Genomic DNA, 27,815 nt, shown 5'->3' with positions numbered 1-27,815 from the left:
GCGCAGCTCGGGCTGTCTTTGTTTCTTAGGAAACAGCCAATTAGCGAGCTCGGCGGTGGCCAATGGGAAGCGCGGATGAGCGGACCGGCTAATTTGAACGCTCCGCGCCGGAAGAAGGCTGGTTCGGTGCTAGAAGGTGTGGGGGAGCTCTCTCCCGAGTCCGTGGGCTCGGGTCTGCGGCGGAGGGACGCGTGATCCACCCGCGACACCAGCGGCGGGAACCGACATAAGGTAAGCTTTGGCCCACGGCGGCGACGGTCCCGCGGGCTCGGTGCGGAGGGCTCGGACGCGCGGGCCCGGCTGCCGCCGCCCGGAGCCCAAGCCAGCGCTCGTTTGGCAAGGGCAGGGACGAGTAGGAGGGCTCTTTATACATCAGACGTACAGCAGATCGCGACCCTTGTGTCCGCCGTCCGGCACCCATATTTGGCCCGCTCAGGTACACCGGTCATTTGAAAGATGCACCCGGCTCCGTAGCAGCTGCCTCTCCTCGAGAGTGAGGTGGAATTGGGATTTTCTGTGTGCTAGACCTGGAGAGCTGGATAGCCCTGCGGCGTGGGGTAGCCACGCTCCTCTCCACACTCTTGTCAGAGTGGATTACACAGCCTTGTGCGTCAGGGGTCGGGGGTGTGGGGGCGCTGCAACTTGGTTTACGAGGCACTCAGTAAAAACACTGTCGTGAACGAAACAGAAAAGGAGTGAAAGAAAAGCAGGTCTGTGTTTTACCAGGAAGATCGATTTAAAAAAAAAAAAAGCTTTGAACAGTTGAGCTGCTGACGTGACATTTAAAAGACAGAGTCAAAGAACTTAAAATAGTTTATTGAACTTACTGGTTCTGTGTATCAAGGGAAATGCTGTATCCTATAATTTTACTAGCAATGTCTAATATTTGTTGGGCACTTACATGAACTCAGTTTCAGGTTGGAACGAACTCATTCAAGCCTCACAATAACCTGATGAGACAGATAATAATATTACTTACAGTTTGCATATTGTGAAACCGAGGCACAGAATAGCTAAGCCTGGCTCGGCAGAAGAGCTATAATTTTATTTTTCCCAATGAGCTTTTTGGTGTTAACACCACTTCCCTCAATCTCCCCACCCCATTTCTTCATTGCCTATTTCATTATTGAATCCCACTCCCACACAGACAGGTCTTTAAGGTGTCTCATTCTCAATTAATTGATATATATATATATATATATACATACATACATACACACACACACACAAACACATTACATATATATACACACATACATATATCAATTTTGCTCCATTTTGTACTTTTTTTCCTTTCTGTTTTCACGGTCTAGGGATCAAATCCAAGACCACTAGCACTCTACCAAGGAGCTCCATTTCTCAGCCCTGGTGCCATTTAAAGAAAGTATAAAAGCAGCATATTGTTAGAGACGTTTGTAAAGCCTTTCTCTGTCTGGTGACAAAGCAACTGTGGGGAGTTGTCGTAATCCTGTGTAAGCTGCATACTCTCTCTACAAGCGGCTAAATTATTATAAACACAAGCCAGGCACAGGAAAATGCTTTCATAATCCTGGCACCTGTGATCCCAGGTGAGATATGGACCAGGAGGATCTCAGAGTTTAAGGCCAGTCATGGTGAGACTCTTTCAAAACAAACACAAACAAACAAATACCAATGAAAGAAATAAATTCGCATTTGGAAATTTAAAAAAGTACACTGAACTCAGTTAAATAGAACGTCACAGTTAGAAGTAAAGGGTGAGTAGCAGTTGTTGGGGACAGGATTTAGTGGCAAGTGCTTGCCCAGCATGTACTAAGGCCTGAGTTTAGTTCTTAGCACCCCCACCCCTTCCTCCCCAAATAGAAGTTATAAAAATTCCTAATTGATCTAAGGCCAATTAGTTTAAAATTTACCTTCACATAAATGGAAACCCCCGACTGAATTCCCAGATATTTACAGCCAATTAGAAAAGCAAACATTTGCATTCTATCTTAAGATTTAGACTTTATGTTGAACCTGATTAGAATTACAAGTACATAAAAAATAAGTGTGGTTGTTAAAACTTCAAATAAAACATCAGGAATCAGAAATAAGCATGCTCAGGGCCCTAAGTTCGATGCTCAGCACTGCCTACATCCAGCGTCTGTGTGTATTTGTGGGGGTGAACTGGAAATGGAGACAAATACCCTTGAACTTACACCGTATGAAATAATAAGAGCATTCCCTGTACAACGAGGAGAGATGAAAAATGCTCACTATTGCTGCTTCCGTTCAATGCCGTAATAGAATTCCCAGCCAGAACTGTAAGACAAGAAAAGTAAATCACGATTTAGAAGATAGGGAAGTATAGGCAAAGGAGACATGGTGGCCTGTGCTTAGAGTCCAGCACTTGGGAGGCTGTAGAGAGAGGATCTTAAGTTCCAGGCCAAACTGAGCTGTGTATCCAGACCAGAGAAAATGGCAAACTAAAGGGACATTAAACAGCTCAGCACTAGGACACCTGCCTGGCGAGCGCAACACCCAGCATGGATAGAGAAAGAAGAGCCTATGATTTTCTATTTAAAAGTCAAGCCATGCAGAAGAGAATCCAGTTATAGTGCACACTGTCCTCTGGATACCAAGGGGAGGGACATACAAAGCCCACAGGTGGAGCAAAAAGACTAAGCTGGCTGAAGGGCAGGAGTAGTGTGGAAGGGTGGAGCAGTGCTTACCATCTGTTGAGTGGGTTGTCTTGCTTCTACGTCTCGGGTAAGAATCCTATTCACAGAATGGGACTGTTGAAGGAAACTAAAAGAAACCATTTGTAAAGCATTTAGCATCGCGCGCTCTGCACACAAGGCACACTCAGCGAAGCGCTCCGTAAGTGTTAGCTATGATACTTATTGTTAGGCTTTCGGGTTCCAGCTCTGTTCTTCTCTGGCCCTTATTCATCCCCAGGACAAGTATTGTTCAGCACCTGCTGCATGCTGGGACAGGTCCCCAAATGCCTGCGTTGCGTGGGTAAGACAAGACACACGAGTCCGAGGACTGGTAAACATCAGTGAAAGGGGCTGTAGCTGGGCCTGCGACAGGGGTGTCCTCGGGATGTACTCCTTCATCTCCCTCCTCAGCTCCCACCATCTGCAGGGGTATCCCCTCAAGTCCTAAGAAATTCTCCTCCAGGGCCCTCAGAGATTGATCTCATCCCTACAAGGATGGGCAAAAGAAGCCACCCCTAATACATCTAAATCTTGGTTTCCCAGCCCCAGCTCAGCAGTGCACTTGCCTCTGGGTTTTAATGAGCTGCCCAGGGTTAGAAATAGGACTTGAGTGTGCCTGCCTGAGAACCCTGAAGATCTTATTAAAGAATCATCTCCCTTGTACTTTGGGCTGAAATGCTCTTTCCAAGCGAGGATCAAAGCAAACTTGACAAACGTTCTCTCATTAATCTCCCCATCCCCCTGGGGTGGGAGCAGATTGGTAGCTGTTCTCGCTGGCTTCCAAAGCAGGAAGCTGACGTGCGGCTGACGGGTGGCGTGGCTCTCGGAAAGACCACCCCACTAGTCAGATGCTGAGCGCAGACCAGGACCCAGGTGTCCTTGGGGCACCCATGGCAAGTGTTACCCTACATTCTGCACCTGGCGCCCTCAGCACTGTCTCGGGAAGAAAGAAAACATCTCATTAGGCAAACAGACTGGCCCCTCTGGCCCTCAGAAGGCGGGAGGAGAGAGCTGTAAAGGTTACTCGCACTCTTTGCCAGTGCCCTTTTTAATTTCCTGCTTAGAATGTTAGGCCGCTCTGAGGCTCCTCCTCAGCCAGAACCCTCCCCATAGGCCTCTGGAACTGCCAGGGAGGCAGCCGGCGCAGACCTAAGCCTGCTCTGCCTTCATTCTCCCACAGAGAAACGGGTCTCCGGGGGGTGTGAATGGAGAAACAAGAAAAAGGAACTCTGGTGTTGAAAATTTGGTAGAGTCCATATATCTGCAAATATCTGCAAGTACTTCCGGAACATGCCATCTCGTCCTGAAAGAGGGATTATAATTATACAAGCATAAGGGACTGTTAAAATCATGTGATCATCAGAGCACAATACATAATATCATTATCAGACAGGATGGTGGGTTCTGCGGTCAGACTGCCTGGGATGGAACTGGGGCCCCATCACTCACTAGTATTGAAACCTTGGGCAAGTTGCTTAACCCTCTCTGTCTCAATTCCTCACTGAAAAATGAGTGTAATAATGCTATCCATCTTGTGGGACTGCAGTGGAAATAAAAGGGGATGATGTGTGCATGGGGCTTTGACCGGACCTTGACAGTGAGTTCTTCACTAATGTGTGTATTATGACAATCTGATTGCTGGGACGAAAACTGGATTATACACACATAAAAGGATTATTGCTGGTTGCTATCTTTCCCTTGTTCAGTGCTGGGAAGAAGTTAAGTTTAGGGGTGAAGGAACAGGAGTTTCAAATCAGCTCACTTCTACCCTGAGCTGTTAGCCAGAATACTCAGCCCCACCTTGCTGAACAGCCTTCGTTATGACTGATCAGCAGATATTACCTTTATTGGGAAAGCATCCATCTGTTCATGTCCCTCAGGAACAACCCCATTGCTTCCCCATGTTAATATGTCCCTAGAGCCGGGCTAAGCTGACCGACACCTGCCTGCATCCCCCAAACTCCACTCCTACCTTTGGTAGTCTGCTCAAAGGAGAAATGAAGAGGCAGGCGCAGAGGTATGAAGGAACACCAAATGATTACAGGGAGGAAACCTCTGGAATTATTACCAGATCAACCCTGGGGAATCTGCTCTCTTACCCTCTGCATCAATAGATTCGGGGAGTGATACAGAGAAACCATCTCACCAAGTACCCATTCCCACATCCCTAATGGGCAGTGGAGGGCAGGCAACCAAATAAAGAGAGCTGAAAATAGAAAGCAACTGTCATTATTTGCAAACTGTATTATCATTTAATTGAAAGGCCTAAGAGAATCAATGGCAGTCTATTAGAACTAATAAGGACATTTGGTATTCCGGGCAGATGCACGGTATGCGTCCAGATATACAAAGCTTTCCTATATTCTGGCAAAATATGGTTCTGAAAATGCAATTTTAAAAGGTGTCTATTCACAATATAACAAAGACCATAATAACTAGTAATAGACCTAACCAAGAATGTATGATACTCATGGGAGGAAAATTATGAAATTTTACTGATGATTATAAAGTTGTAAGTGCATGGAAAGAGACAGCAGGTTCCTAGGTGGGAAGCTTCCGTTTCATCAAGATACCAAGTCTGATCATATTAACCTATAAATTAAAAATAATCCAAGTTTCCAGGCGGTAGTGGTGCACGCCTTTAATCCCAGCACTTTGCATAAAGGAGGCAAAGGCTGGTGGATCTTCATGAGTTCAAGGCCAACTGATCTACTAGAGCTAGTTCCAGGATAGGCTCCAAAGCTACAGTGAAACCCTGTCTTGACAATAATAATAATAGTAATAATCCAAGTTAAAATCTTAGCAGAATTTTCTTCATGGAGCTTCACAAGATAATTCTAAAATCACATGCAAGGCAAGATGTCCAAGAATAACTGAGAAAAAATACAAGAGGTGGCACATTACAGAGGAACTACAGCTCTGGTGTGCCAGAAAAGCGGAGTAAACTCACAAATCAGTGCACGTCTCTATAAAACATTAGTTGTATTTGAAATAGGTTGGAAAGAAATCGTCTTCAATAAATGATCTTGAGATCACTGATTGCCAGTTGGAAAGAAAGATCTTTCTAAAACTCCTTCATTAGTCACCACAAATTATCTCCTTAAAGCACAGAATGGGGGAAGGGAAGATATTGGACAGGAGTGGAAGAAAAGCACCTGCTGCTTTGGAGAAGAAATGTCTTCTTTCTTTCTATTTTGATTTTTTGAGCCAGGGTCTCACGATGTAGCCCTGGCTGCCGTGGAACTCCCCACTGTGTAGACCAGGCTGACCTCCAACTCACAGAGATGGACTCTCCTGCCTCTGCCTCCCTAGCCCAGCAACCAAATGTTTTAAACATGACATAGAAGTCATAAAAAAAATACCTGGGCATGGTGGTGTGTACCTGTAACTCCACCGTTTGGGAAGTAGAGGCAGAAGGAGCAGCTTTTAGGATCATCCTGAACATACTGATGCTGAGTTCAGGGTCAGCAAATTTGACCATTTGAAAATCTATCTCAAAAAAGTAAAAGTAAGCCAGGAGTGGTGGTGTATCAATTCAAGCACTTGGGAAGTAGAGACAAGAAGATCAAGAGTTCAAGACTAGCCTCGGCTTCATAGTCAAAAAACCAACATGGGCTACATGAGACCCTATCTCAAAAAATAGAATAAAATAAAAATTGTTGCATAAAGGATAAAAAGCCACCTGAAAATTGCTGACTATGCTTGTCTGTCCTTACTGGGTATACCCAGTAAATTGTGTGGTGCACACATCTGTAATCCTGCCACTTGGGAGGTGGAGGCAAGAAGGGCAGTAATTGAAGCTTCTTCTGCCCAACAAGTTCAAAGCTAAGCTGAGCTACCTGGGACCCTATCTCAACACAAATAAAAATGTTACAAGTTTACCACATTTGAGGCAGGTTTTTCCCTAAGAATACATGGTTGCTTTTGATACCAGTAATAGCCAATGATGTACCCCAGGCAGAGAAAACACATAAACATTATCAGAAGATGGGTTTTTGTTTTTGTTTTTGTTTTTTTTTTTTTCGAGACAGGGTTTCTTTGTAGCTTTGGAGCCTGTCCTGGAACTCTCTGTGTAGACTAGGATGGTCTTGAACTCACAGAGATCCACCTGCTTCTGCCTCTTGAGTGCTAGGATTAAAGGTGTGTGCCACCACCTCACCTGGCTTCAATATCTTCCTAATAACAACTCTATTTAAAATAATAGAATGCACTGGAGAACGGCTTAGTAGCCGGTAAAGGTGCTTGCTGTACAAGGTGTTCTCTGACCTTCTCACATAGACATGGACTTTGTTTTTCTTGGTTTTTCGACAGGGTTTCTCTGTATAGCTTTGTAGAACTTGCTCTGTAGACCAGGCTGGCCTCGAACTCACAGAGATCCTCCTGCCTCTGCCTCTTGAGTGCTGGGATTAAAGATATATACAACCACTACTACCAGGAAGTGCCACCACTACCCAGCGACTTTATTGAAAATAAGAAAAAAAAGTTGTTTTAAAGATGGAGAAAGGCGGGGGAGGGGGAATCCTCAAATATGTAAGTGTTTATTTGACAAGTCCAAGAAACATAAAAGTACGGGAATTAAGCTTGGCAGTGGTGGCACATACCTTTAATTCCAGCACTCAGGAGGCAGAGGCAGGTGGATCTCTGAGTTTGAGGCTGACCTGGTCTACAGAGCGAGTTCCAGGACAGCCAGGGCTGCACAGAGAAACCCTGTCTCAACCACCCCCGAGAAAAAAGTACTGGAATTAAATAAGAGAATTTGAGGGTGATAAATATAAGACCCATATCCAAAGCTCAGTTGGAAATGGAAGTAGGGAAGATGTTCCATTCATAATAGCAATTAAATTGGACCAGTGAGATGGTTCTGTGGGTAGAGGTGCTCGCTGAAGAACCCTGGCAGCCTGAGTTCCTGTGTAAATATGAACGTAGTGAGCCACTTCCACGAAGTTGTCTTCTGACCCTCTCTCACACAATAAATGGGTATTTTTGAAAAGCAATTAAATTCATACTTTCACATATACATAATTAAAATAAAAATACAATATATTGACAATGTAGTTACATAATATCTGGAACTTTTTTAAAAACAGAAAATCTCTTCTTGCCGGACTGTCCTAGAACTCACAGAAGGCCTCCTGCCTCTGCCTCCCAGTGCTAGGATTAAAGGCATGTGTCATCACACCCAGCCTAAAATGTTCAATAAGTATGTAAATTTGATGTAATTTCAGCTGTAATCACATCAGGGTTATTTTTGAGAGGAAAGGGTGTTGTGGGTTGGGGTTAATAATACATTTTGTTTTCTTATGTATTTAGATATGTATGATATATGTATTTAATGGTGCTGAGAATCAAGCCCAGGGCCTCATATATGCTAGAATACATGTTCTGCTACACTACATCCCAACTTCCAATTTACTTCTTTTTTACTTCCCATTTGGTACTAGGATGGAAGCCAGAGCTTCATAAACACTTGGCTACAACCTTCTTATTTACTTATTTATCTGAGCCGGGACCTCACTCTGCAGCCCAGGCCGACTCCAGACTCATAATCTTCCTGCCTCATCCTTTCCTATAGCTAGGACTGTAGTCTTGCGTAACGAGGGTTAGTGCCAATAAAATTTCTTTAAAAGTCAAATGGCATAACAAATGCCTGGGGATGACTAAGAAAGTCACAGAAAGGTCCAGTCAGGCCATCTAGCTTTAAAGTGTGTTTAGCTTTAAAGTGTGTTTAGCGGTAGGGAAAGTATGACACTGGTGTAAGTATGGACAAATTATTTACTATGTTTTGTTTGTCAGAAGAGGGCCATGCCACAAAGCATGTGTTGCAGTCAGAAGACAATTTGCAGAAGTCCTGGGGATTGAACCTATGTCATTAGGCTTGGCAGCAAGCACTTTTGCCTGCTGAGCCATCTCGCTGGCTCATAACCAAATGACTTGGTTGGAAAATATAGGAAGTTCAGTAAAAGACTTTTGGAAGCATAGCCATTTGAATATGACAAGTGGTATTTCAAGTGAGAAAAATATGCATTCATAATTGATACTGCTGCTGGGCGGTGATGGGCACATGTCTTTAATCCCAGCACTTGGGAAGCAGAGGCAGGCAGATTTCTGTAATTTCGAGGCCAACCTGGTCTACAAAGAGAGTTCCAGGACAACCAAGACTGTTACACAGAGAAACCCTGTCTTAAAAAATAATAATAAAGTTGGGCAGTGGTACACACCTTTACTCCCAGCACTTGGGAGGCAGAGGCAGGTAGATCTCTGTGAGCTTGAGGCTAGCCTGGTCTATAGAGCTAGTTCCAGGACAGGTTCCAAAGCTACAGAGAAACCCTGTCTCGAAAAACAAAACAAAGCAAAATAATAATAATAATTGATACTGCTATTGATGTCTTGCTTCCTTGGGGACAAAGAAAAGTGGAGGTCAGCCACTTTGGAAGGTGGGGAAAGACCCTTTAATATTGAAGCATACTCTTGAGTTGGCTTGGTCCTCATCTCAGTCATGTCTCTTGCACAGGTGTTGCCATGGTGATGGCTGTGGAAGACAGCGTGGTTCGGGTGGTCGTGCGGGTGAGGCCTCCCACCCCTAAGGAGCTAGAGAGTCAGAGGCGGCCTGTGATTCAGGTGGTAGATGAGCGGGTGCTGGTGTTTGACCCCGAGGAGTGTGACGGGGGATTTCCTGGCCTAAAATGGAGTGGCTCCCACAATGGCCCCAAGAAGAAGGGCAAAGATCTGACATTTGTCTTTGACCGGGTCTTTGGTGAAGTGGCCACTCAACAAGATGTGTTCCAGCACACAACACACAGCATCCTTGACAGCTTTCTCCAAGGCTACAACTGCTCAGGTGAGAACTGCCTGCTGGGTAGTGGGCTTCCCTAGCTGTTCTGAGAGAAGGGGCTCATGGATCTTCCGCTCTCTGCTTTGGGTTCCATTCGTTCACTTGACTAGACAACGCATTCCATTGCATCCTAGTCTACAGTACTAGCCAAATAGTTAGACATGGCTTTGAACTCCTGGTGCTTAAAATGCTCTAGAGGGAAGGGGTGTGTGAGTGTGAGTGTGAGTGTGTGTGTGTGTGTGTGTGTGTGTGTGTGTGTGTGTACGCACCATAAACCCAGGTGAGTGATGGCAAGAGAACACTGTGGACCTCTGTCAGCTTGGAGAAGGAAGGGTAGTCCTCAGCTCCAGTGCAGATCCACAGGTCCTGGGGATCAGGATGGGCCCCGGGAGAACACGACTGAACTTGAGCACTGAGGGAACACCTGTGGTGGAAGCCTTGGGACTGCGGGCTTTGACAGCAGGGGAAAGGGACTTGGGAAGGTTGAACCTGGCGGAAACGTGCTGAGATAGCCCTAAGAGAGGGAGATTTGGCCCAGCTGCCACCCTCTTTCCCCATTTTGTCCTTTATAGTGTTTGCCTATGGGGCCACTGGGGCCGGGAAGACACACACCATGCTGGGAAGGGAGGGAGACCCTGGCATCATGTACCTGACCACCATGGAGCTCTATAGGCGTCTCGAAGCCCGCCAGGAAGAAAAACAGTTTGAGGTGCTCATCAGTTACCTGGAGGTAAGGCTGCTGCCTCTTTGGCCCACATCGTACTTCAATCTCAGAACACCTGAAGAGGGGGTGGAGTGGGACCTGGGGAAGAGGGTCTAGGGAACACAGACATCGCCCAGTGAGAGACCATGCGGAAAGGAAACCTGACCTCCCTACACTTGTCATCGGACATGACCTGCAAAGTGCTACTTTCAGGGCTGGTGTCTCAACGCTGGTTCCACTAAGTCTGTCCCCTCCGAGTCCCCCAGTCAGTGCTCTGTTGCTGTCCCAGGGAACACGCTCTTCCTTAAGTCTCTTCCTCTTGTCCTTTTTCCTAGGTGTATAACGAGCAGATCCATGACCTCCTGGAGCCCAAAGGACCCCTCACCATTCGTGAGGACCCTGATAAGGGAGTGGTGGTGCCGGGACTCTCTTTCCACCAGGTACATGCTGGGCCTCAGGTGTGGCAGCCACTCCATTGGTCCTCTGGAGTTCCCTCAGGTGGCAATTTGGGAATCTCCTGAATGCTGTGGTGGTGGTGGTGGTAGTGGTGGTGGTGGTGGCAGCAATAGCAATGGAGGGTGACAGGCTCTAAAGAGCAGCCTTTTCTGCCAGGAGAAAAGCCCTGGTGGTAAGATCACAGCCCCCTCCCTGGGTATCTCCTCTGTAGCCAGCCTCAGCTGCACAGTTACTAGAGATGCTGACCAGAGGCAACTGCAGCCGCACACAGCATCCCACGGATGCCAACGCCACGTCTTCCCGCTCTCATGCTATCTTCCAGGTGAGCAACATCATGTGCTCAGTCTACAACTGGGGGCCCTGATGTCTACACTCCTCATTCTACTCTCTGTGCCCCCAGATCTTTGTGAAACAGCGGGACCGGGTTCCAGGGCTGACCCAGGCCATTCAAGTAGCCAAGATGAGCCTGATTGACCTGGCTGGCTCAGAGCGGGCATCTAGCACCCATGCCAAAGGAGAGCGGCTACGGGAGGGTGCCAACATCAACCGCTCTCTGTTAGCGCTCATCAATGTGCTCAACGCCCTGGCCGATGCAAAGGTAATGCAGAGTGGGTCCAGCACCTCCAGAGCAGAAAACGAACGCCTGAACCAATGGTCTTTCCCCCCAGCACAGGAGATCTAACCCAGCTAGCCACTTACTTCCCCAGGGTCGCAAGTTGCATGTGCCCTACCGAGACAGCAAACTGACCCGCTTGCTCAAGGATTCCATTGGGGGCAACTGCCGCACTGTGATGATTGCTGCGGTCAGCCCTTCCAGCCTGACCTATGAGGATACTTACAACACCCTCAAATATGCTGACCGTGCCAAGGAAATCAAACTCACGGTACATGCCTCGGGGATGTCCTGCATGTGGAGGGTGCCCCAGCCTGAGAGAAGATGGGGACAAGCCACCTTAGATCTGTATTTATTGTTCCCCAGCTCAGGAAGGTCCCCTGTGCCATGAATGCTCTTTGTAATAGAAGCAGTAATATTTTGTCCTGTGGAAGAGCTCAGCTCCACTGAGGCAGAGTGTCCAGACTTGCTCCAGGCAACAACTGTATTATCAATACAGTGATATCAATGCCCATGTTCACTGACTCAGACAAAAGCAGAGGAATTCCAGTCTCCCCTGTCTGTCTCCGCAGTGAACCCTGCTTACCTGGAGCTGCTACAGAACAGGCCGCTGCCTGGGTAGAGTGTTACTGTCAGGGTTCAGGCCACACACAATCCTCTGCCTCTTGCTGTGGTCCCAGGCACATTACAGTAGACCTCTGGTCTGTTACCTGACTTGGGAGAGTCACGGTACCATGAGTGAGGCTTCGCACACAGCTCGTGGTCATGGAGAGCATTGTCATTTGTTTGAATAAACAAACAAGTCTCTTCTGTGTGCCCACCGCAGCTGAAGAGCAACGTGATCAGCCTGGACCATCACATCAGCCAGTATGCCACCATCTGCCAGCAGCTCCAGGCTGAGGTGAGGAACCATCTAGGAGGCAGACTTGGGGCAGGGAGCAAGGCACAGAAGCTTGCAGTCCTGCTGGGGTTCTGTGCCCACCCTGGCTTTTGTGGTCCCCTGGGGCTCTGAGGACTGGGCTGCTCTTGTTTCAGGTGGCGGCCCTGAGGGAGAAGCTCCAGGTGTATGAGGCAGGAACCCAGGCCCTGCAGCAGAACTCCCCACAGCACCCCAAGTTGAGCATACCACAACAGTGAGTTTGGCTGCCCTTTCCTGCTTCATCCCTTAGATCAGCTGCAGGAAGAATGAACCCCATTCTTTTTTGCCACTTGGTGGGTTAGGAATCTTTGCCTGCATTCTAGCACCTAAACGAGGGGTTCCAAGCCAGGACCCAGCAACTAGCCACTAATAGTAACCTAGATGAAGCACTAACACCCAGCCATATCAGCAGTGACTCCTCATCAAGAGAAGGTCAACAGGGGGGCTGGAGAGATGGCCCAGCGGTTAAGAGCGTTGCCTGCTCTTCCAAAGGTCCTGAGTTCAATTCCCAGCAACCACATGGTGGCTCACAACCATCTGTAATGAGGTAATCTGTAATGAGGTCTAGTGCTCTTCTGGCCTTCAGGCATACATGCAGAAAGAATATTGTATACCTAATAAATAAATAAATATTTTTTATAAAATGAGAAGGTCAACAGGGATTGGGTGTCATTGTCTCTTGAACCAGAAAATCTCTGACACCCCCCACTCCCAATGGCTTCTCACTTGTCACTCTGTTGCAGATGGACTCTGCCACCAGATTCCAAAACATTCTGCCTCCCCTTGCTTACTCCACCTCTTAGGCCTCTCAGAATCTCAAAATTCACTTCTTCCTTAGCCTTCCCAGCTCCCCATTACAGCCTGGGTGCTCCAGCCAGTCCTACACCCCAGAACTCCACGCACAGTGTGGGACCCTTCAAGAGGAGAGCCTGGAGTCAGAGGCTCAGGACCAGAAGGTTTTGGAGGACAATACTTCCGAGCAGGAGCGGTCCCCACAGGACAGGCAGGTAGGACATGTGGGTGGGAAGCCTGGGCCTTGAAGGCTTGGGCTGGTGGAACATCATAAAGGAACTCCCAATCGACCAGGTGCTTTCATGCTTGCAAGTAGCTGGGAGAAGGGGGAGAAGGATTCTACTTATTTTTTGTAACACTTACTTATCTGTCTATTTATCTACATCTATCTATCTGTCTGTCTGTCTCTCTGTCTCTCTGTCTATCTGTCTATATCTATCTACCTATATCTATCTTATCTATCTATCTGTCCCTATCTATCTATCTATCTATCTATCTATCTATCTATCTATCTATCTATCTATCTATCTATCTATCTAGTGTGTGTGTGTCCATGCCATATGCATATGTATGAGTCAGAGGACAAATGACAGTTGGTTCTCTCCTTCCTTCGTGTGAGTCCCAGTGATTGAACCCAGGGGTTCAGGCTTAGTGATAAGCCCTGTTGTCTGTTGATTCCTGTCAGCAGCCCAGGGGAAGGGTTTTGGGAGATCATCCTAGCTATACTACTAATGCCGTCTCCTCCTTTAGTTTCCAGACCAGATGCCAGAGCCGAACCTGCCAGGGTCCCCTAGTCTGACTTTGCAGCCGAAGCCAGTCATGAGTCAACACTCATCACAGAAACTGGACGGGAACCACTTTAAGCAGTAGGTGTCTTCTCGCCAATTGAGTCCAAGGTGGGGAGGGACAGGTCAGGTTCCTGAGATGGGAGCTGGTGTTCAGATTGTCATGAAAGTTCCAGTTCTTAGCTGACAGTTAAGTCCCTTTTTTTGTTTGTTTGTTTGTTCATTTGTTTGTTTGTTTTTCATGATAGGGTTTCTCTTTGTGACCCTGCCTGTCCTGAAACTCACTCTGTGGACCAGGCTCACCTCAAACTCAGAGATCCTCCTGCCTCTGCCTATGTAGTTCTAAGATTAAAGGCGTGCGCCGCCATGCCCAGGTTCAAGTCCCTTTTTGTCAACCTTACCCCATGCAGTTTTCAAGCCCTTGCTGTGGTCATGGATTCCATCTTCTTTATTATGCCGCATTGTTGGCAACCTAACAGGCAAGGAAAGCAAAACAACCATAGTCACACGCCCGCATGCACGCACGCACGCACGCACACAGACACACCTCTCAGATAGACAGCATCAGCTGCACTGGGTAAGGCAGAGTGCTGGCAGACAGCTTTCCAGTCTATGGGCAGAGCTGCTGTCCCTGTATAGCCAAGAGGAGCCGGGTCCCAGGCGGAAGGGGGGGCAACCTTCATGAGTCAGGTTTTCCTATGCATCCTCAACAACAGATTGTAAATAAGATCTCCCACCCCAAGCCAAAGAGGAAAAGATTTGGACCGTTTCTTCTGGGCCACAGAGAGGAGTTTTTCTCCTGTTTTCCTGTGGCCCCGGTACACAAACCCCCTGCCACTTAGCATCACTACTGTCAGCCCCCTCTCCCTCCCCTGCACGGTTCACACTAGGCAGTGTATTTAAAGCTTCCGGACAGAAGGGCCTGCTTAATTTTATTTCTTGTCGGGGAGTGTCTGTTCCCGACTCAGCAAAAATGCTGCGGCCTGAATAATCAAAGGCTCATTATCTGTCTCCTGCTGCCAACTCCCTGGGCCCCCGAGGAGGCAGGGAGATGTGGGTGGGATGTCCCATTGGCCTCCCAACTACTGACTCCCGTGGAGGACTCAGTGTCTTTCTGCTTGGTGTTCCCCATTATAAAGAGAGGCCACTTGATCATCATTTTTGCTCTGCCTGTAGTGGTTTAGTGGCCTCTGACAAGTTATTTCTATCTAGGCTATGATTTGAGAATCATAAGTCTTCCATTCTCTCTGAGTTCTCTGAGATGAAATACTAATAAAATAAGGCACAGGATCCCAAGTGTCAGTTGCTTCAGAGCATTGTGGGATCCTTTGCATTTGAAAAAGCTCTGACAACCAGATAATTGGAATTTTCCTTAGACTTGATTAGAACCCAGAGCCTTGGGCCACCAGGGCAGAACAGGTTTGAGATTTTTTACTGTTCAGTTTTTCAAGACCTTTTTTTTTCTTGTTGGAATAATCTTTCTTTTTTATTTTATTTACTTGTTGGTTGGTTGGTCTCTCTACATAACCCTGACTGTCCTGGAATTCACTATGTAGACTGGGTTTACTTAATTCACAAAGATCACCTGCTTTTACCTCCCATGCTGTTTTACAAATACTGGAAACCTGATTTGAAAGTCCAACTGCCATGTGTCAACTGGGGAGCTGTAGCCTTTGTACAGGGTGCAGAGCAAAGACAGAACCCAAACCTGAGTCATCTGACATCCAGACCCACGTATTTCTCCCAAAGAACACTCTTTTTAAGTATTCATAAGGGAAGCTGGGCGGTGGTGGCACACGCCTTTAATCCCAGCGGAAGCAGGCAAATCTGAGTTCAAGGCCACTTACAGAACTAGTTCAGGACAGGCTCCAATGCTACAGAAGAAACCCTGTCTTGAAAAACGCACATGCCTTTATTCCCAGCACTCGGGAGGTAGAGGCAGGTGGATCTCTGGGAGTTCGAGGCCAGCCTGGTCTACAAGAGCTAGTTCCAGGACAGGCTCCAAAGCTACAGAGAAACCCTGTCTCAAAAAAAAAAAAAAAAAAAAAAAAACGAAAAATAAAAGAAAAAAATTCAGATGGGGTGGGGGCAGTCTGGACAGATGCCTCAGCTGTTAAGATATCTGGCTGCTCTCCCAGAAGTCCTGAGTTCAATTCCCAGCAACCACATGGTGGCTCACAACCATTTGTAAAGAGATCTGGCACCCTTTTCTGGCCTGCAGGCATACATTCATACAGAACACTGTATACATAATAAATAAATACATCTTTTTAAAAAAGAGAGAGAGACACAGCCAGGACTGTTTCACAGAGAAACCTTGTCTCAAAAAACAAAACAAAACAGAGAGAGAAAGAAGAAAAAAGAGAATTCAGATCTTCCTCACAATAGTGGCTCAGAAAGATACAGAGTTTCCACTGTGTCCTTGTTAGTTAATGTCCTGCCTGCTTTCACAAAGTGAGGCCTTGAGGGGCCTTTGCCAAATGAGTTTGTGTTTCCTGAGCACGCACTGACTGGCCAGTGAAGAGGTTCAGAGAGTCCAGACAGGTGGTTACCTGAGGATAAATCATTTGCCATGAATAAGCCTTACCAAGGAAATTGTGTTTATTTCTTTTATCACAGGCATGCCTTAGAGGAAGAAAATTTGCTTTATGAGATTCTAAATTTACAATATCAATAATCACATTACCCTCAGAATTTCCTTTAAATAGTCCCCTGGTACATGTGAAATGTGTGTTGATTTTCAAACACTTTTTCAGGGTCCCTACTATTAGCTAGCAAACACATCTCCAAATGCATTTCAAGGGTCTTCTCAAAGCCACAATCAACATAGCCTCTTATTTAATCTCCTCTTATTCCAGCAAGGGTAGATACCATTTTACAGAAACAATAGCTTGCAGTGTGCCAGGCATTATTTAAATATTCTGCATCTAAAATAAGTCACTTAGGCCAGGTGTGGTGGCTCACATTTTAGTCCTAGAACTTAGGAGTCTAGACAGGTGGATCTCTGAGTTCTAGGCCAACCAGACTTACGTGATGAGATCCTGTCTCAAACCACAGTAACAAAACCAGATATGGTGCACCCTTTAGTCTCAGCCCTTCGGAGGCAGATATAGGTGAATCTCTGATTTCTAGGCCAGCCTGGTCTACAGAGCCGGGGCTACACAGAGAAACCGTGCCTCGAAGAACCAATAAACACCTCAGCTGATGTCTCCAGCAGCCCTGTGATGCAGTGGTACTTGTTACCATCCCATTAAAGCTGCCGGGCCTGAGGTTAACCAGTGCAGTGAGGATCCTGCATTGAGATTTGAATAGGGCTGATTGGATCTGGGCTCGTAACTAACCCTGAGGGTAGAGATAGGACCACAGCTCTAAGCTAGGAGTAGTGGTGCTATCTATAAACCTCGCGCTGGGCAGCGGGACTGGAGGGAAGATTAGGAGTTTAAGGTCATTCTCAGACTGTAGCATGTTCAAGGCCACTCTGGGCTATGCGAGACTAAAGGCTATTAAATGGCAGAGCTGAGGAGGAACTCAGACTTCCCAAGTCCAAGGTCACTTGGCACCTTTTTCCTATTTCTCAAGTCAAGCCTTTGTCGTAGGGATGTATAACAGGGGACACCTCCCACCATTATCTGGAGGTGTTAGCTTTCAGTGAGGGTGCCTCAGAGCAGGATCCATGGCGGGGTGGCATGGGGGGGGTGACACAAGCTAGTCTGGGGCAAAGCAGAAGAAGCAGAAGGGAGATAGTAGATAGTAGACCAAGTGTCCTAAGCCACATCTAGATAGAGCGATGGGTCAGCATACAACAGACCTGCTCGGGCTGGGTCTAAGTCACATACAAATTTTCTGTCCTCTTTTCTAGGTTGGCCCTCCGGGTGCTATGCCTGGCACAGCGACAATACTCCCTGCTGCAGGCAGCCAACCTCCTGACTCCTGACATGATCTCAGAATTCGAGACCCTACAGCAGTTGGTTCACCAGGAAAACACCGAACTTGGGACTCAGAGCCCCAGGACTTCTGGTCAGGCGAGGGGGAGCCCTCTGGCTCAGGAGTTGTATTTGGAGTCCAGTGAGTGTCACTTTTCTCTGTCTCACCTGCTGTTGCAGTCTCTAAGGCCCACTTGTAGCCAGGGGCTGGACTGGGGCCTCAGATGCCAGGGTATGCTGTGGTGGGAGGCTGGAGCCTAAGGTCGTGGGTTTCTGTGCACAAACAGGCCAAAGAGAACTGAGGAGTTAAGGGCTCTTCTGTGCCTCCCGTGTCTGCTCCCATGTTCTCTACAATCCCCCAGCCCCAGGTCCCCTTTTAGCATGTTCCTTCTCTATCCAGAGTCTTCAGGATACTGTGGTCCTGTGACCCGGACCATGGCAAAGCAACTGAATGGCCTCACACACACTCTGGGAATCCCGCTTGGACCTGACCTCACCTCAGATAAGACATTCCAAAAGCCTGCCGAGGAGAAGAAGAAGAAAAGGAAACTAAATCCTAGAGAGCCAGGCAGTCCTCCAGACCCTAACCAGGAGACTAAGCGCCAGCGCCAGTCCTTCCTTCCCTGCCTGAGGAGAGGCTCTCTACCTAAGGCCCAGCCTTCCTCTGAACCCAGAACTCCCAAAGGAGAAAGGGCCTCTTCCCCCTCCTCTCGAGTCTGCCCATCTACAGTCATTAAAAACCGGGCACCCCTGGGCCCTTCTGCCTTACAGAACTGCTCCACTCCTCTTACCCTACCCACTCGTGACCTCAACACCACCTTCAATGTCTATGAGGAGTCCCCCCTCAAACCCAGCTCCCACGAATGTGTTGGCTGGGAGGAAGTCCCCCAGCAGCTGAACAGGACAGATCAGCCCTTCATCCCCAGGTGAGTTCCCAGGCATCTCCCACTTCTCCCAGGAGATGGAAGGCAGGCAGCTGACTCTCAGAGTGGAGACCTTTGCCATTGGTCTCTCCTTGGTCACTTGTCAGCCTTGTGTCCAGGCCCAGGAAAACAAAGCTTGCAGTTGTAAGGCAACATGGCTTATCTTTGAGTCCCCTGAGCCCATGCCTCGTCCCGCCAACCCTGCTGGTTCATGGCATGCTAATGGGACGTCAACTTAAGAAGGGTCATCAGGGAACCCGGAATTAACAAGCCCAGCTCTGTCTGTTCTTAGGCCATGTTTTGGTTCTGTGACAAGTACCTATTTCATCTACATGTACTCCAGATTTTTCTCTCTATCCCAGCATCTGGAATAGGGAAGGAAGGCTGAGTGTGGTGGTGCACACCTTTAATCCCAGCACTCAGGCAGCGACAGGCGGATCTCTGTGAGTTCAAGACCAGCCTGGTCTACAGAGCGAGTTCCTGTCTAACCATGACACCCTGCTTCAAAAAACCAAAAGGAGATGTGGAACACGAGAAAAGGAAAACTTTTCTTCAGTGTTTTCCAGTGCAAAGATGAGCTGTTACCTTTACCCTCGAACCACATGAATGATAGGGGAAGGGAACGCAGCCAGCTCAGGACTGAGACGGAGGCCAGCAGACTGCCCAGCCGCAGCCCCACACCTTCCATGCCCCTGAGCCAGCTCTCAGTAACAAGCTCAGAGCTGGGCAGGTGGAAGGGTGAAATTGCTTGAACTCCAGCTCCCAGGACACGCCAGAAACTGACATCTGGATGTTCTCCCAGAGCAGGGCTGTCACTCAGCTGTCAGCGCAGGCTGAGAGAGGCAGGGAGAGAGACTACCTCTTAGCAGAAAGAAGCCTCAGGTCATTTGGTCCAACCTCTCTCCCTGCGAGCTTGGGACTGGAGGGAGGAGACTGGTCAGTGGCATTTCTGGCTTCCTCCTGATCTGCCCCTCCCACCCCCACAGTGCACCTGTGTTCCTGTTCACCATGAAGGGCCCCAAGTCTTCTCTACCTACGACCACTGCCGGCAAGAAGAGGCAGACTGTGAGGTGAGGCTGGAGGTGGGGAGAGGAAAGCCCTAACCAGATCAGTAAGTGCCAACTAAGCACAGGCCCCCACCTGGTTTCCTCTGGCCTCCTTAGAGAAAGTAGCTGAGGTCCTGTGAGCAGGGCCAGCATTTAGTTCTCTGACTGGAATCTCTCTGGTCTTTGCTTATCATTTATCAGGAAGTTTTCCCAGAGGTGATATGGGCCTTAGACCCCTAGCCCTGGGGGAGATTGGCATCATTCATTGGCTAATCCACTGATCAGATGGTTTCTCTCACCTCAACTTTCTTGTGTGTCCCTCATTCCACGAGCCTCTCCTCCCCTCATTGTGCCTCCCATCCTCTCAAGTGGTTTTGAAAATGGCTGTTCAGCTTTTGCCCTTGAGGTTTAGTGTCTAGCTGCCTCCCTTCCCCATGCATCCCTGTCCAGAACACGCCTGTGACCTTCTCACTTTCTTGCCTCCCTGTGTTCTCTTCTTCAGGGCTTCAGTTTCCCGAGGCCGCAGCTGCATTGCCCGCCTCCCCAGTAGCACTTTGAAGAAGGCAGACAGAACCTTCACAGTCCCAGGTAACTGGAACTAGGAGCAAGTATAGCAGACCAGGGGAAGCAGATGAAAATGGGATGGAGGACGAGGATGGGATGAGAGGCAAGGGGACTGGGACAGAACCTCACTTTGTCCCTCTGTACCCCTCTCTAACTGGCCTGCAGAACCACCCTTGAGTCCCCAGTGCCTTGGCGACCAGAGAACTCACAAGGGACTGCGTGGGGTGACAGAGTGCTGTTAACTGACCGTGAGGCCTCCAAGTTCGTCCCGATCCGCCAACACCTCTAAGCTTTCTCTGGAGCTGCCAATACCATGAGCCCCTGACCTGCCCTCCTGCCCTTGGAACAATTAACACATGCCTTTTCGGTATTAACACCCCTCCCCAACCATCCATATGCCGCTTGCCTTCTCTATTAATCTCTGTTACACTCAACTTCATTTATCGTTTGTGAGTATTAAACGTGTGGCTATGTTACAGCATCCTGCCAGCTTTCTAATTCACAGAGCTTCCATACGAGCAGGGAGCTCTTGCGCTCTGTTCTCCACCCCTAACGCTCATATCTGACAACAGGCTCTGCATAGTGGTGGCCTCTACACAGCGAAGACGGATGAGGACCAAGGGGGGATTTGCTGACAAGTCTGGCATCTTCAACCCCGTGCCCACAGCCTGGGGCGGGAATGCCTTACCCCTTGTTGACAATAGAGCTCCTGACAGGTTCATAAAGTATTACTTTCACTCACTAGACACAGGGAATACACTCAATGTACAAGAAAAGAAGAGAATATAACCTTAATGTTACCACTTAGATATAAATGCTAGCTGTTATACTGATATTTAAGTGTCCTTCTCATCCTTAGATTCTCCATATATACATATGTATTTATATGTATATGCACAGGTATATGCCTGTAGATCTATAGATTTTTCTCCTGTAATGATCATCTCTTTCCCTGGAGTGTATTCTTCCTGCTACACCCTCATGGGTTAGTGCCCCCTTTCCTTTCTTACCTCAAGCTGAGTGTGGTGACACATGTAATCCCAGCACTTGGGAAACTGAAGCAGGATGATCATGAGTTAGAGGCCAACTTCTGCCACATAACATGAAGAAAGTCAATGGACAACTAGGGCTGTATTTCAGGGGTAAGGTGCTTGCCTGGCCGCCTGCAGCCTTCTGTTCTGGGGCCTGAACCTGGCTCTTCGCTCCAGGGAGGAGCCTCTCCATGAGCCTAGGAGACGGCTCAGCCGGTAAAAGCGCTCGTTTTGTAGGCCTGCCTGACAACCTGAGTTCAATCCCCGAAGCCACCAGAGTTGTCCTCTAACCCCCTACACACACACACGTGCTGTGACATGCGTGTTGCCTGCACATATGCACATACACGGTATTTTCTTCCTTATGGGATCTTTGTTCCCAGCAGGTTTAAAAGAAATCTTACTTGGATGTCTATTACACCTTAGGGATGGGTCATTCTGCTGTCAGGAAGGGCCTTTCAGTAGGACCCAGGCCCGGGGTGAGGCTCCAAGTGGATCCCAGCTGGACTGGAGTACCGTGGAGCCTGCTCCTCTCCCTACTCCACCAGTTCTTGCCAGATTGTATAGCAGTTCAGCATGGTTATCTCTGTTCTCCCCATGAAGACATGGTTGGCTGAGTGAATTAATAGTGTAAACAAAATTATAGGAGCTTGTGTTGAACTTACTCCTGAAAACAAACATTTTAAGGGTATTTAGCACATTGTGAATAGTATGTAAATAATGCCGCCATGTTCCCAGAATGCCTGGCCCCTCCTTCTCGGTTCTGACCCTTATCTGGAGAGTGAGGAAAAGCAGGTGGATGAGCTTTCCTGTGCTGCAGCTGCTAGGCTGTGTCCCAGCTGACGTGGGCCCTGTTAGCCGGATAAGAGAAGCAAAGTGAAAACCCCTCTGCCCAGCTTGCCCACAGTTGGACAGCAAGTGTTTGGGACCCAGCTCATGTTCTGGTTTTGACATAACACGGGACTGCTTCCTTTCTGAAGTGAACAGACATCATTTCTCTTCCCAGGCATGGGGTTCCCGCCTCCCCAATTAGTCTTAATGAGTTTGTTCCCCTGGGTACCCATGGCTCCCTGGAAGCAATCACACTCACATGTGTATCCCCTGGCGGTTGGCAAGGCACTTTCACTGAGGGATGGATTCCGTTGGAACAACGTCTCCATTTCCTGGGGTCTTCACATACATTACCTCTTCCGATCATCACTGTTGCCCTTCAAGCCCAGAGGCAGTCTGCATGGGGCAAGGCGACCGGTAACGAGGGCCAGGAGGGCACGCTCAGCACTATGGGGGCCTTGAATGAGGCAGAGTTTGCCAGGCCGGGGGCAGCATGACAGTGGAAGAGGTCACTTTTGACAAGGTGTTCGGCAGGCGGCCGTTCACCCCGCAAACATTTGCTGCTCTGTGATGCAAAGTGTGCTCTCGGGTGACCGATAAAATGTACAACGTCTCTGGGCTGACGGATCTGAGCACTGGTGGCTCCTGCCCTCAATCGCAGGAGGTCGGGCTGCAAGCCTGCTGTGTGGTGTCCTGCATGCCATAGGCAGTTGGGTTGGCAGGGACTGCAGGGGGCAGCAAGCTGACATCCGGCTTCCATCTGACTTGCATGGCCGATGAGCCTCTGAAATTGGATTGTTCTTTCATAGTCATCCATGAGGCCTGGCAATCAATGCCTCTCCATCTACCACAGACCCAGCCTGGCCTAACACCCCCTCTCCCTGCATCTTCTCAGGCCTGCTTCTGTGAGTTTAGAATCTTGTCGCCCCACGCCCCTTATAGCCACCCCCTTGCTCACACTGAACTTGCCATTGAGGTATTCATTTCTACCCAGTTCATGAAACCAGGCTTGTGGCAAAGAGCTGAAAACCTCTGTGATGGGAGAAGGGGCAGCACCTGTCCCTGTAACTGGATGGACAGCAAAATCTAGCATCAGTGCTGAAAACTGCCAAGGGGAGGGATCTGGTCTTTATGTGTCGCCTTCAGCTTGCCCCTTCCCAGGGGAGGTGGGCATCATTCCAACCTGGGGAATCTCACTCACCTGTCTCCAGATTCTCCCTGGAGTGACCCCATGGCTCTCTTGGCTGTGCTTGAAAGTTCCTGGTTCCAGGTAGAATCTAAGTCATGGCTGTCTTCTCCTCCAAAGTTTTTTTTTTTTTTTTTTTTTTTGGTGTGTGTGTGTGTGTTTGAGATCGGGTCTCTAATGTCTGTCCTGTAACTCGCTATGTAGACCAAGCTACCCTGGAACTCACAGAGTGCCACCATACCATGCCTGGCTTTCCGTAGTTCTGTGAAGAGGCATCCAGGATAGTTGCGGGGGGGGGGGGGGTGAATGTTGTTGGGGGAGGAAGGGAACAGATTCTCACCCGGGAGTCTGAGGACTATGTTTCAACTAAGCTTCGTGGCTCCTCTGCTCCATCCATTGGCCCATCCTATCCACTTGGAGAACTGGAGGCTAGAAATAGTGGGTGATAGTCCGCCTTCTTCTCCAACTAAGGCCACCTCTAGTCCCCACCTCTCACCCCTAATCAGGCGGGAGTGGGAGGAGGTATAATAGGTAGGAGGCGCAAAGCAGACCGGGAAAGCAATTAAAAAGCAGATCTCAGGGTTGGAGACTGGGAGGTAAAGGCTAAAGGACAAGCTGAAGTGAGTCTGACTGGACCAGGGATAGGCAAGGGAGAAAGGGCCCGAGCTTATTAACCCTGCCGCAGCAGCCTGGCCCCAGGACCTCTGAAAATGAATAAGCCCACTCCAACCATAGGAAGAGGCGGGGCCCAAGGAGGAGGAAGAAGGGATTCTGGGGTCCGGTCTGGAGTCATTCTGCAGCCACAGGCCCTGATGTCTGGCCAGCATAACCTGGCTGAGCGTAGGCTAAAAGTGGGAGAATGAATGTCTCCCGTTCTGAGGTAGTCCTCTCCAACTGAAGCCCCCGCCTGAAGAAATTTCCATTGGTAAGAAGCTAGCCCTATGCTGTAGCACCTTAATCTGGGACGTGTAGACCCTGGTCTCAGAGGAAAGACAGATTCTAGCATCGGGAAATCTCTGCCTGCAGGAGAAGACACAGCTCATCTCCCCAGGGGGACTCAGGCAGAGGTGCACAGGGAACCCATGGGGGTCCAGGCATGAAAGGCATCAGTAGGAGTCATGATCCTCAAACCTAGGGATGGAGGAAGGCTAGTGAGACCAGAGCCCATGAGGGGATAAGGGAGGCAAGAATGTGGCTTAGGGGACAACATCTACTTCAGTCACCAGTTTCAAAAAATTTGCATGTTGGACTGAACTGTGGGTTTGAACATCAAAGAAACCAGGCCTGGTGGTACAGGCAAGTAGTTCTCAGCACTCAGGAGGTGGAGGCAGAAAGGTCAGAAGTTCAAGGTCATCTTTGGCTAGCAAGTTTGAGCCAGCCTGAGATATAATGAAACTCACAAAACAGTTTCAAAAATAAACAACAAAAACCTAATTATGTCACCTTGTAGGACCTGAAGCCACCAACAGCTAGAAGTCCAGGAGAAAATGACATTGACTCCCACTCTCTTTACTCACTGCTGTTCCTTGGTCCTATCTGCAAGGCCATGTGACCTCCCTTAGAAATGGCTCACATACTCCCAGTAGATGCCTTAGGACTTGGCAGCTCTTTCTCAGGTTCCTGCCCCTGCTGACCAAGCCACCACAGAAGCACTGGCACGGGTGAGTGGAGCACACGGAGACAGGAGATGGATGCTATGTTTGTCGACAGTGCCTGCTGCGGCTGTCTCTCACTGACTTCATTCTCACACCGTTCTCAGAAGGTGAGTCCTCGGTTCACAGATCTGGAGATGGAGCCTCCGTGATGGTTCCTGGGTCATCCAAGACGTCACAGCTGTGTTGCTTTCTTCTTAAGAGGACACCTTCATGGCAATTTCTAAAAGAAAACAAAACAAAACAATATAAACAAAGGTGGACTCTAGAGAGTCCACCAACCTCTAGGAAACCCCATTTCCTTCTACTTTTTGGACCTGGGCAGCTGAGCTCTGCCACCTAGTGGCCCTGGGGCTCAGTTCCCCTCTTTCCAGCAGCACCATGGGATAGGGTCAGCCAGTCTTTATCTCACCGCTGTGCTGAGCTTGCACCCGGCAGGAGCGGGTGACACTCAGGTGGCAAGGCCGCTTGGAGTAGAGACTGGCGTCAGGGAAACACCAGGCACTGGTAGATGGGTTGAGACCAGAAGTGGCATCAGGGAAACACCAGGCACTGGTAGATGGGTTGAGACCAGACTGGTATCAGGGAAACACCAGGCACTGGTAGATGGGTTGAGACCAGAAGTGGCATTGTCCCAGGAGGCACTGAGGCTTTGCCCTGTGCGCAAAAGATCTGTCAGATTTTAATACAGGCAGAGGGACAGGCTTGAAGCAGGGCTCAATTTGGCTGTGGACTCTGTAGTGAGGTTTCCTAGCATCTGTCTCCATGGTTGGCAGCACCCTGCTGTGGAGTCTAAAAGTCGCTGGAGTTTGGCCTGAGGCTTTTGTTGTTGGAGACTTCTGCTTGGGAAAGTTGAAAAGGAGTAAGCCTTTTCAGGATGAGGCATGAGTCAGGTTAGGAGGATGGGAATCCCTGTAGCAACTGGGAGGGCAGAGGGCCTGCCTGTTTTTCTACCAAGTGCCTGTCTGGGGCAGATATGCATGAATATGGTAAGAAGTGGGCTGGGAACTTGGCTAGAGAGCTACCCAGCGACAGGGCTTAGTCACGTGAGGGCATAAAGTGGAAACAACGCAGCTGTTAAGTGATGACGCAGGTAAAAGTTTATAGATTCGGAAAGATGCTCACAACATATTGCTGAAGGAAAAGCAAATTGTAAAATAATTAGTGCAGTATGGGCCTGTTTTGGAAAAAAAAAGTATTTATATGTGTAGAAAAGTCTGGCAGTGTTTGTCTGCATGTGGCAAAATTATGGCTAATTAAATATTTATATTGCTTGTGTGTACTTTCTGATTTCTCTACAGTGAATGTATAATAAAAACACTAATAAAGTTTGTACATCAAGTGCAACCAAGAATGTCTTTCTTTTGTCTCTATACACAAATATCCCTTGAGAGAGCGTAGCAAGGATCCAGAAGCCCAGTGCAGTTAGAATGGAACTTGAGCCTGCATCAGGGGTCTAGGGAAGGGGCTGAGGGACAGAGGCTGGGGGTCTTTGGCTGCACTGAAACAAACTCATTTGGACAGGAGGAATTCTCCAGTTTTGGTGACACACCTCTCCTGCCCTTGATCTTTTCCTTCCAGAATCACTTCACTTACACCTAGAAAGGTAGGCCACTCCCACCCTGTGAGGTGTGTCCTAAGTTAAAGGTTGCCCTCTAGTAAGGCTCTTCCTCTAAGTTCCCTGTTCTTTAACGTTCCCAGCTTATGAGAGGATCAATAAGTCCCTGGGGCAGGAAGTGGTCACACAAGCCTTTTATCCCGAAGGGGCAATTGGATTGCTGTGAGTTCCAGACCAGCTTGATCCAAATAGTGAGTTCCAGGGGACACGATGAGATCCTGCCTAAAGGGCGCTGGGAACTTCTCTCAAGATCTACCTTACAGGGCTGGAGAGATGGCTTAGAGGTTAAGAGCACTGACTCTTCTTCCAGCGATCCTGAGTTCAATTCCCAGCAACCACATGGTGGCTCACAGCCATCTGTAATGAGATCTGGTGCCCTCTCTGGCCAGCAAACATACAGACAGAACATTGTATGCATAATAAATAGATAAATCTTTTTTAAAAAATTACCTTACTATGCCATTGCCCAAGATGGGGGCAGGGAGGTATGGCTAGATCCTGAGGGGCTCCGTCTTTCCCATGCTGGGACTTGCTAGGGGAACCTCAGTGCCCGTTGCATGCTCAAATACCATGCAATAACATGAATACCATGTCCCTGATACGGAATAAGGGATGTCGCTATGCCAGGAGTTCAGGGGTCTGAACTGGCTCGAGCAGTGGGAGGGGCAAGCAATCAGGCATTGTGTGTAAGCTGGAGACCTGGCAGTGCTGAGCTGGTCAACCCCCTGTGCCCACTGAATGACTCACCTTGGCATAGACACAATGGTCAAGGGTGGGCACACAGCCTGCTTCCTGCTGTACTCCAGGCCCCCTTCGATGCTTTCCGAGAAACCCATTGAGCTGGGAGCTTGTACAGCACCCGGGGCTGACATCCTGGCATCTTGGGATAAAAGCAGCCCAGCCCCTGTGGGGCTGCCCTCGCCGTATGGCTCCCTCACTGGCGGCAGAGAACAAGGCTCTATTCAGCAAGTGCCCTGGAGTCGAGATCAGAAGCTCAGGCATGGACAGAGGAAGGCAGGGGTGGGGGGAGCTGAGCTGTCTGTTTTCCAGAAGCCCAAGGGCACAGATGGCTAAGGAGCCTGGGAGGGACCAGAGTGGAGAGGAGGATAGATAGACCTGAAGTCTCGTGGCAACAGCCTCATCCCCACCACTGTGGATGGTGAATTCTGATTTCCCAGACCTACATATCCCTCAGAGGCCTGAAGTGTGGGAACTTGAAGAAGATAAATCTCCTGGGAGAATAATGAGGGGTAGCAAGGGAGA

General features: G+C 48.7%; 1 protein-coding gene across 1 annotated transcript; it reads left to right on the top strand.

Annotated features, from left to right (window-relative positions):
- Nucleotides 1-108: 108 nt before the first annotated feature.
- Nucleotides 109-20,715, top strand: Kif18b (kinesin family member 18B). Its single transcript, XM_075990582.1, has 16 exons — nucleotides 109-231; nucleotides 9,190-9,516; nucleotides 10,083-10,240; nucleotides 10,549-10,653; nucleotides 10,881-10,991; nucleotides 11,070-11,267; nucleotides 11,377-11,553; nucleotides 12,109-12,183; nucleotides 12,318-12,415; nucleotides 13,040-13,208; nucleotides 13,744-13,859; nucleotides 17,638-17,843; nucleotides 18,102-18,627; nucleotides 19,611-19,694; nucleotides 20,173-20,258; nucleotides 20,400-20,715. The coding sequence occupies exons 2-16, from the start codon at nucleotides 9,198-9,200 to the stop codon at nucleotides 20,474-20,476; spliced, it is 2,505 nt and encodes an 834-aa protein (XP_075846697.1). The 5' UTR covers nucleotides 109-231; nucleotides 9,190-9,197; the 3' UTR covers nucleotides 20,477-20,715.
- The last annotated feature ends 7,100 nt before the right edge of the window (nucleotides 20,716-27,815 follow it).

The sequence above is a fragment of the Microtus pennsylvanicus genome, chromosome 11 (genome assembly GCF_037038515.1).
Source record: "Microtus pennsylvanicus isolate mMicPen1 chromosome 11, mMicPen1.hap1, whole genome shotgun sequence".
Lineage (NCBI taxonomy): Eukaryota > Metazoa > Chordata > Mammalia > Rodentia > Cricetidae > Microtus > Microtus pennsylvanicus.
This window is presented reverse-complemented; position numbering and strand designations above follow the sequence as displayed.

What these genes read in the sequence shown, in the direction of transcription:
- Kif18b (XM_075990582.1), top strand. Translation starts at nt 9,198, where the DNA reads ATGGTGATGGCTGTGGAAGACAGCGTGGTTCGGGTGGTCGTGCGGGTG. An exon ending in GATCAGCCCTTCATCCCCAG is followed by an intron (nt 18,628 to 19,610) that starts GTGAGTTCCCAG and finishes CCACCCCCACAG; the next exon opens with TGCACCTGTGTTCCTGTTCA. An exon ending in CAGAACCTTCACAGTCCCAG is followed by an intron (nt 20,259 to 20,399) that starts GTAACTGGAACT and finishes ACTGGCCTGCAG; the next exon opens with AACCACCCTTGAGTCCCCAG.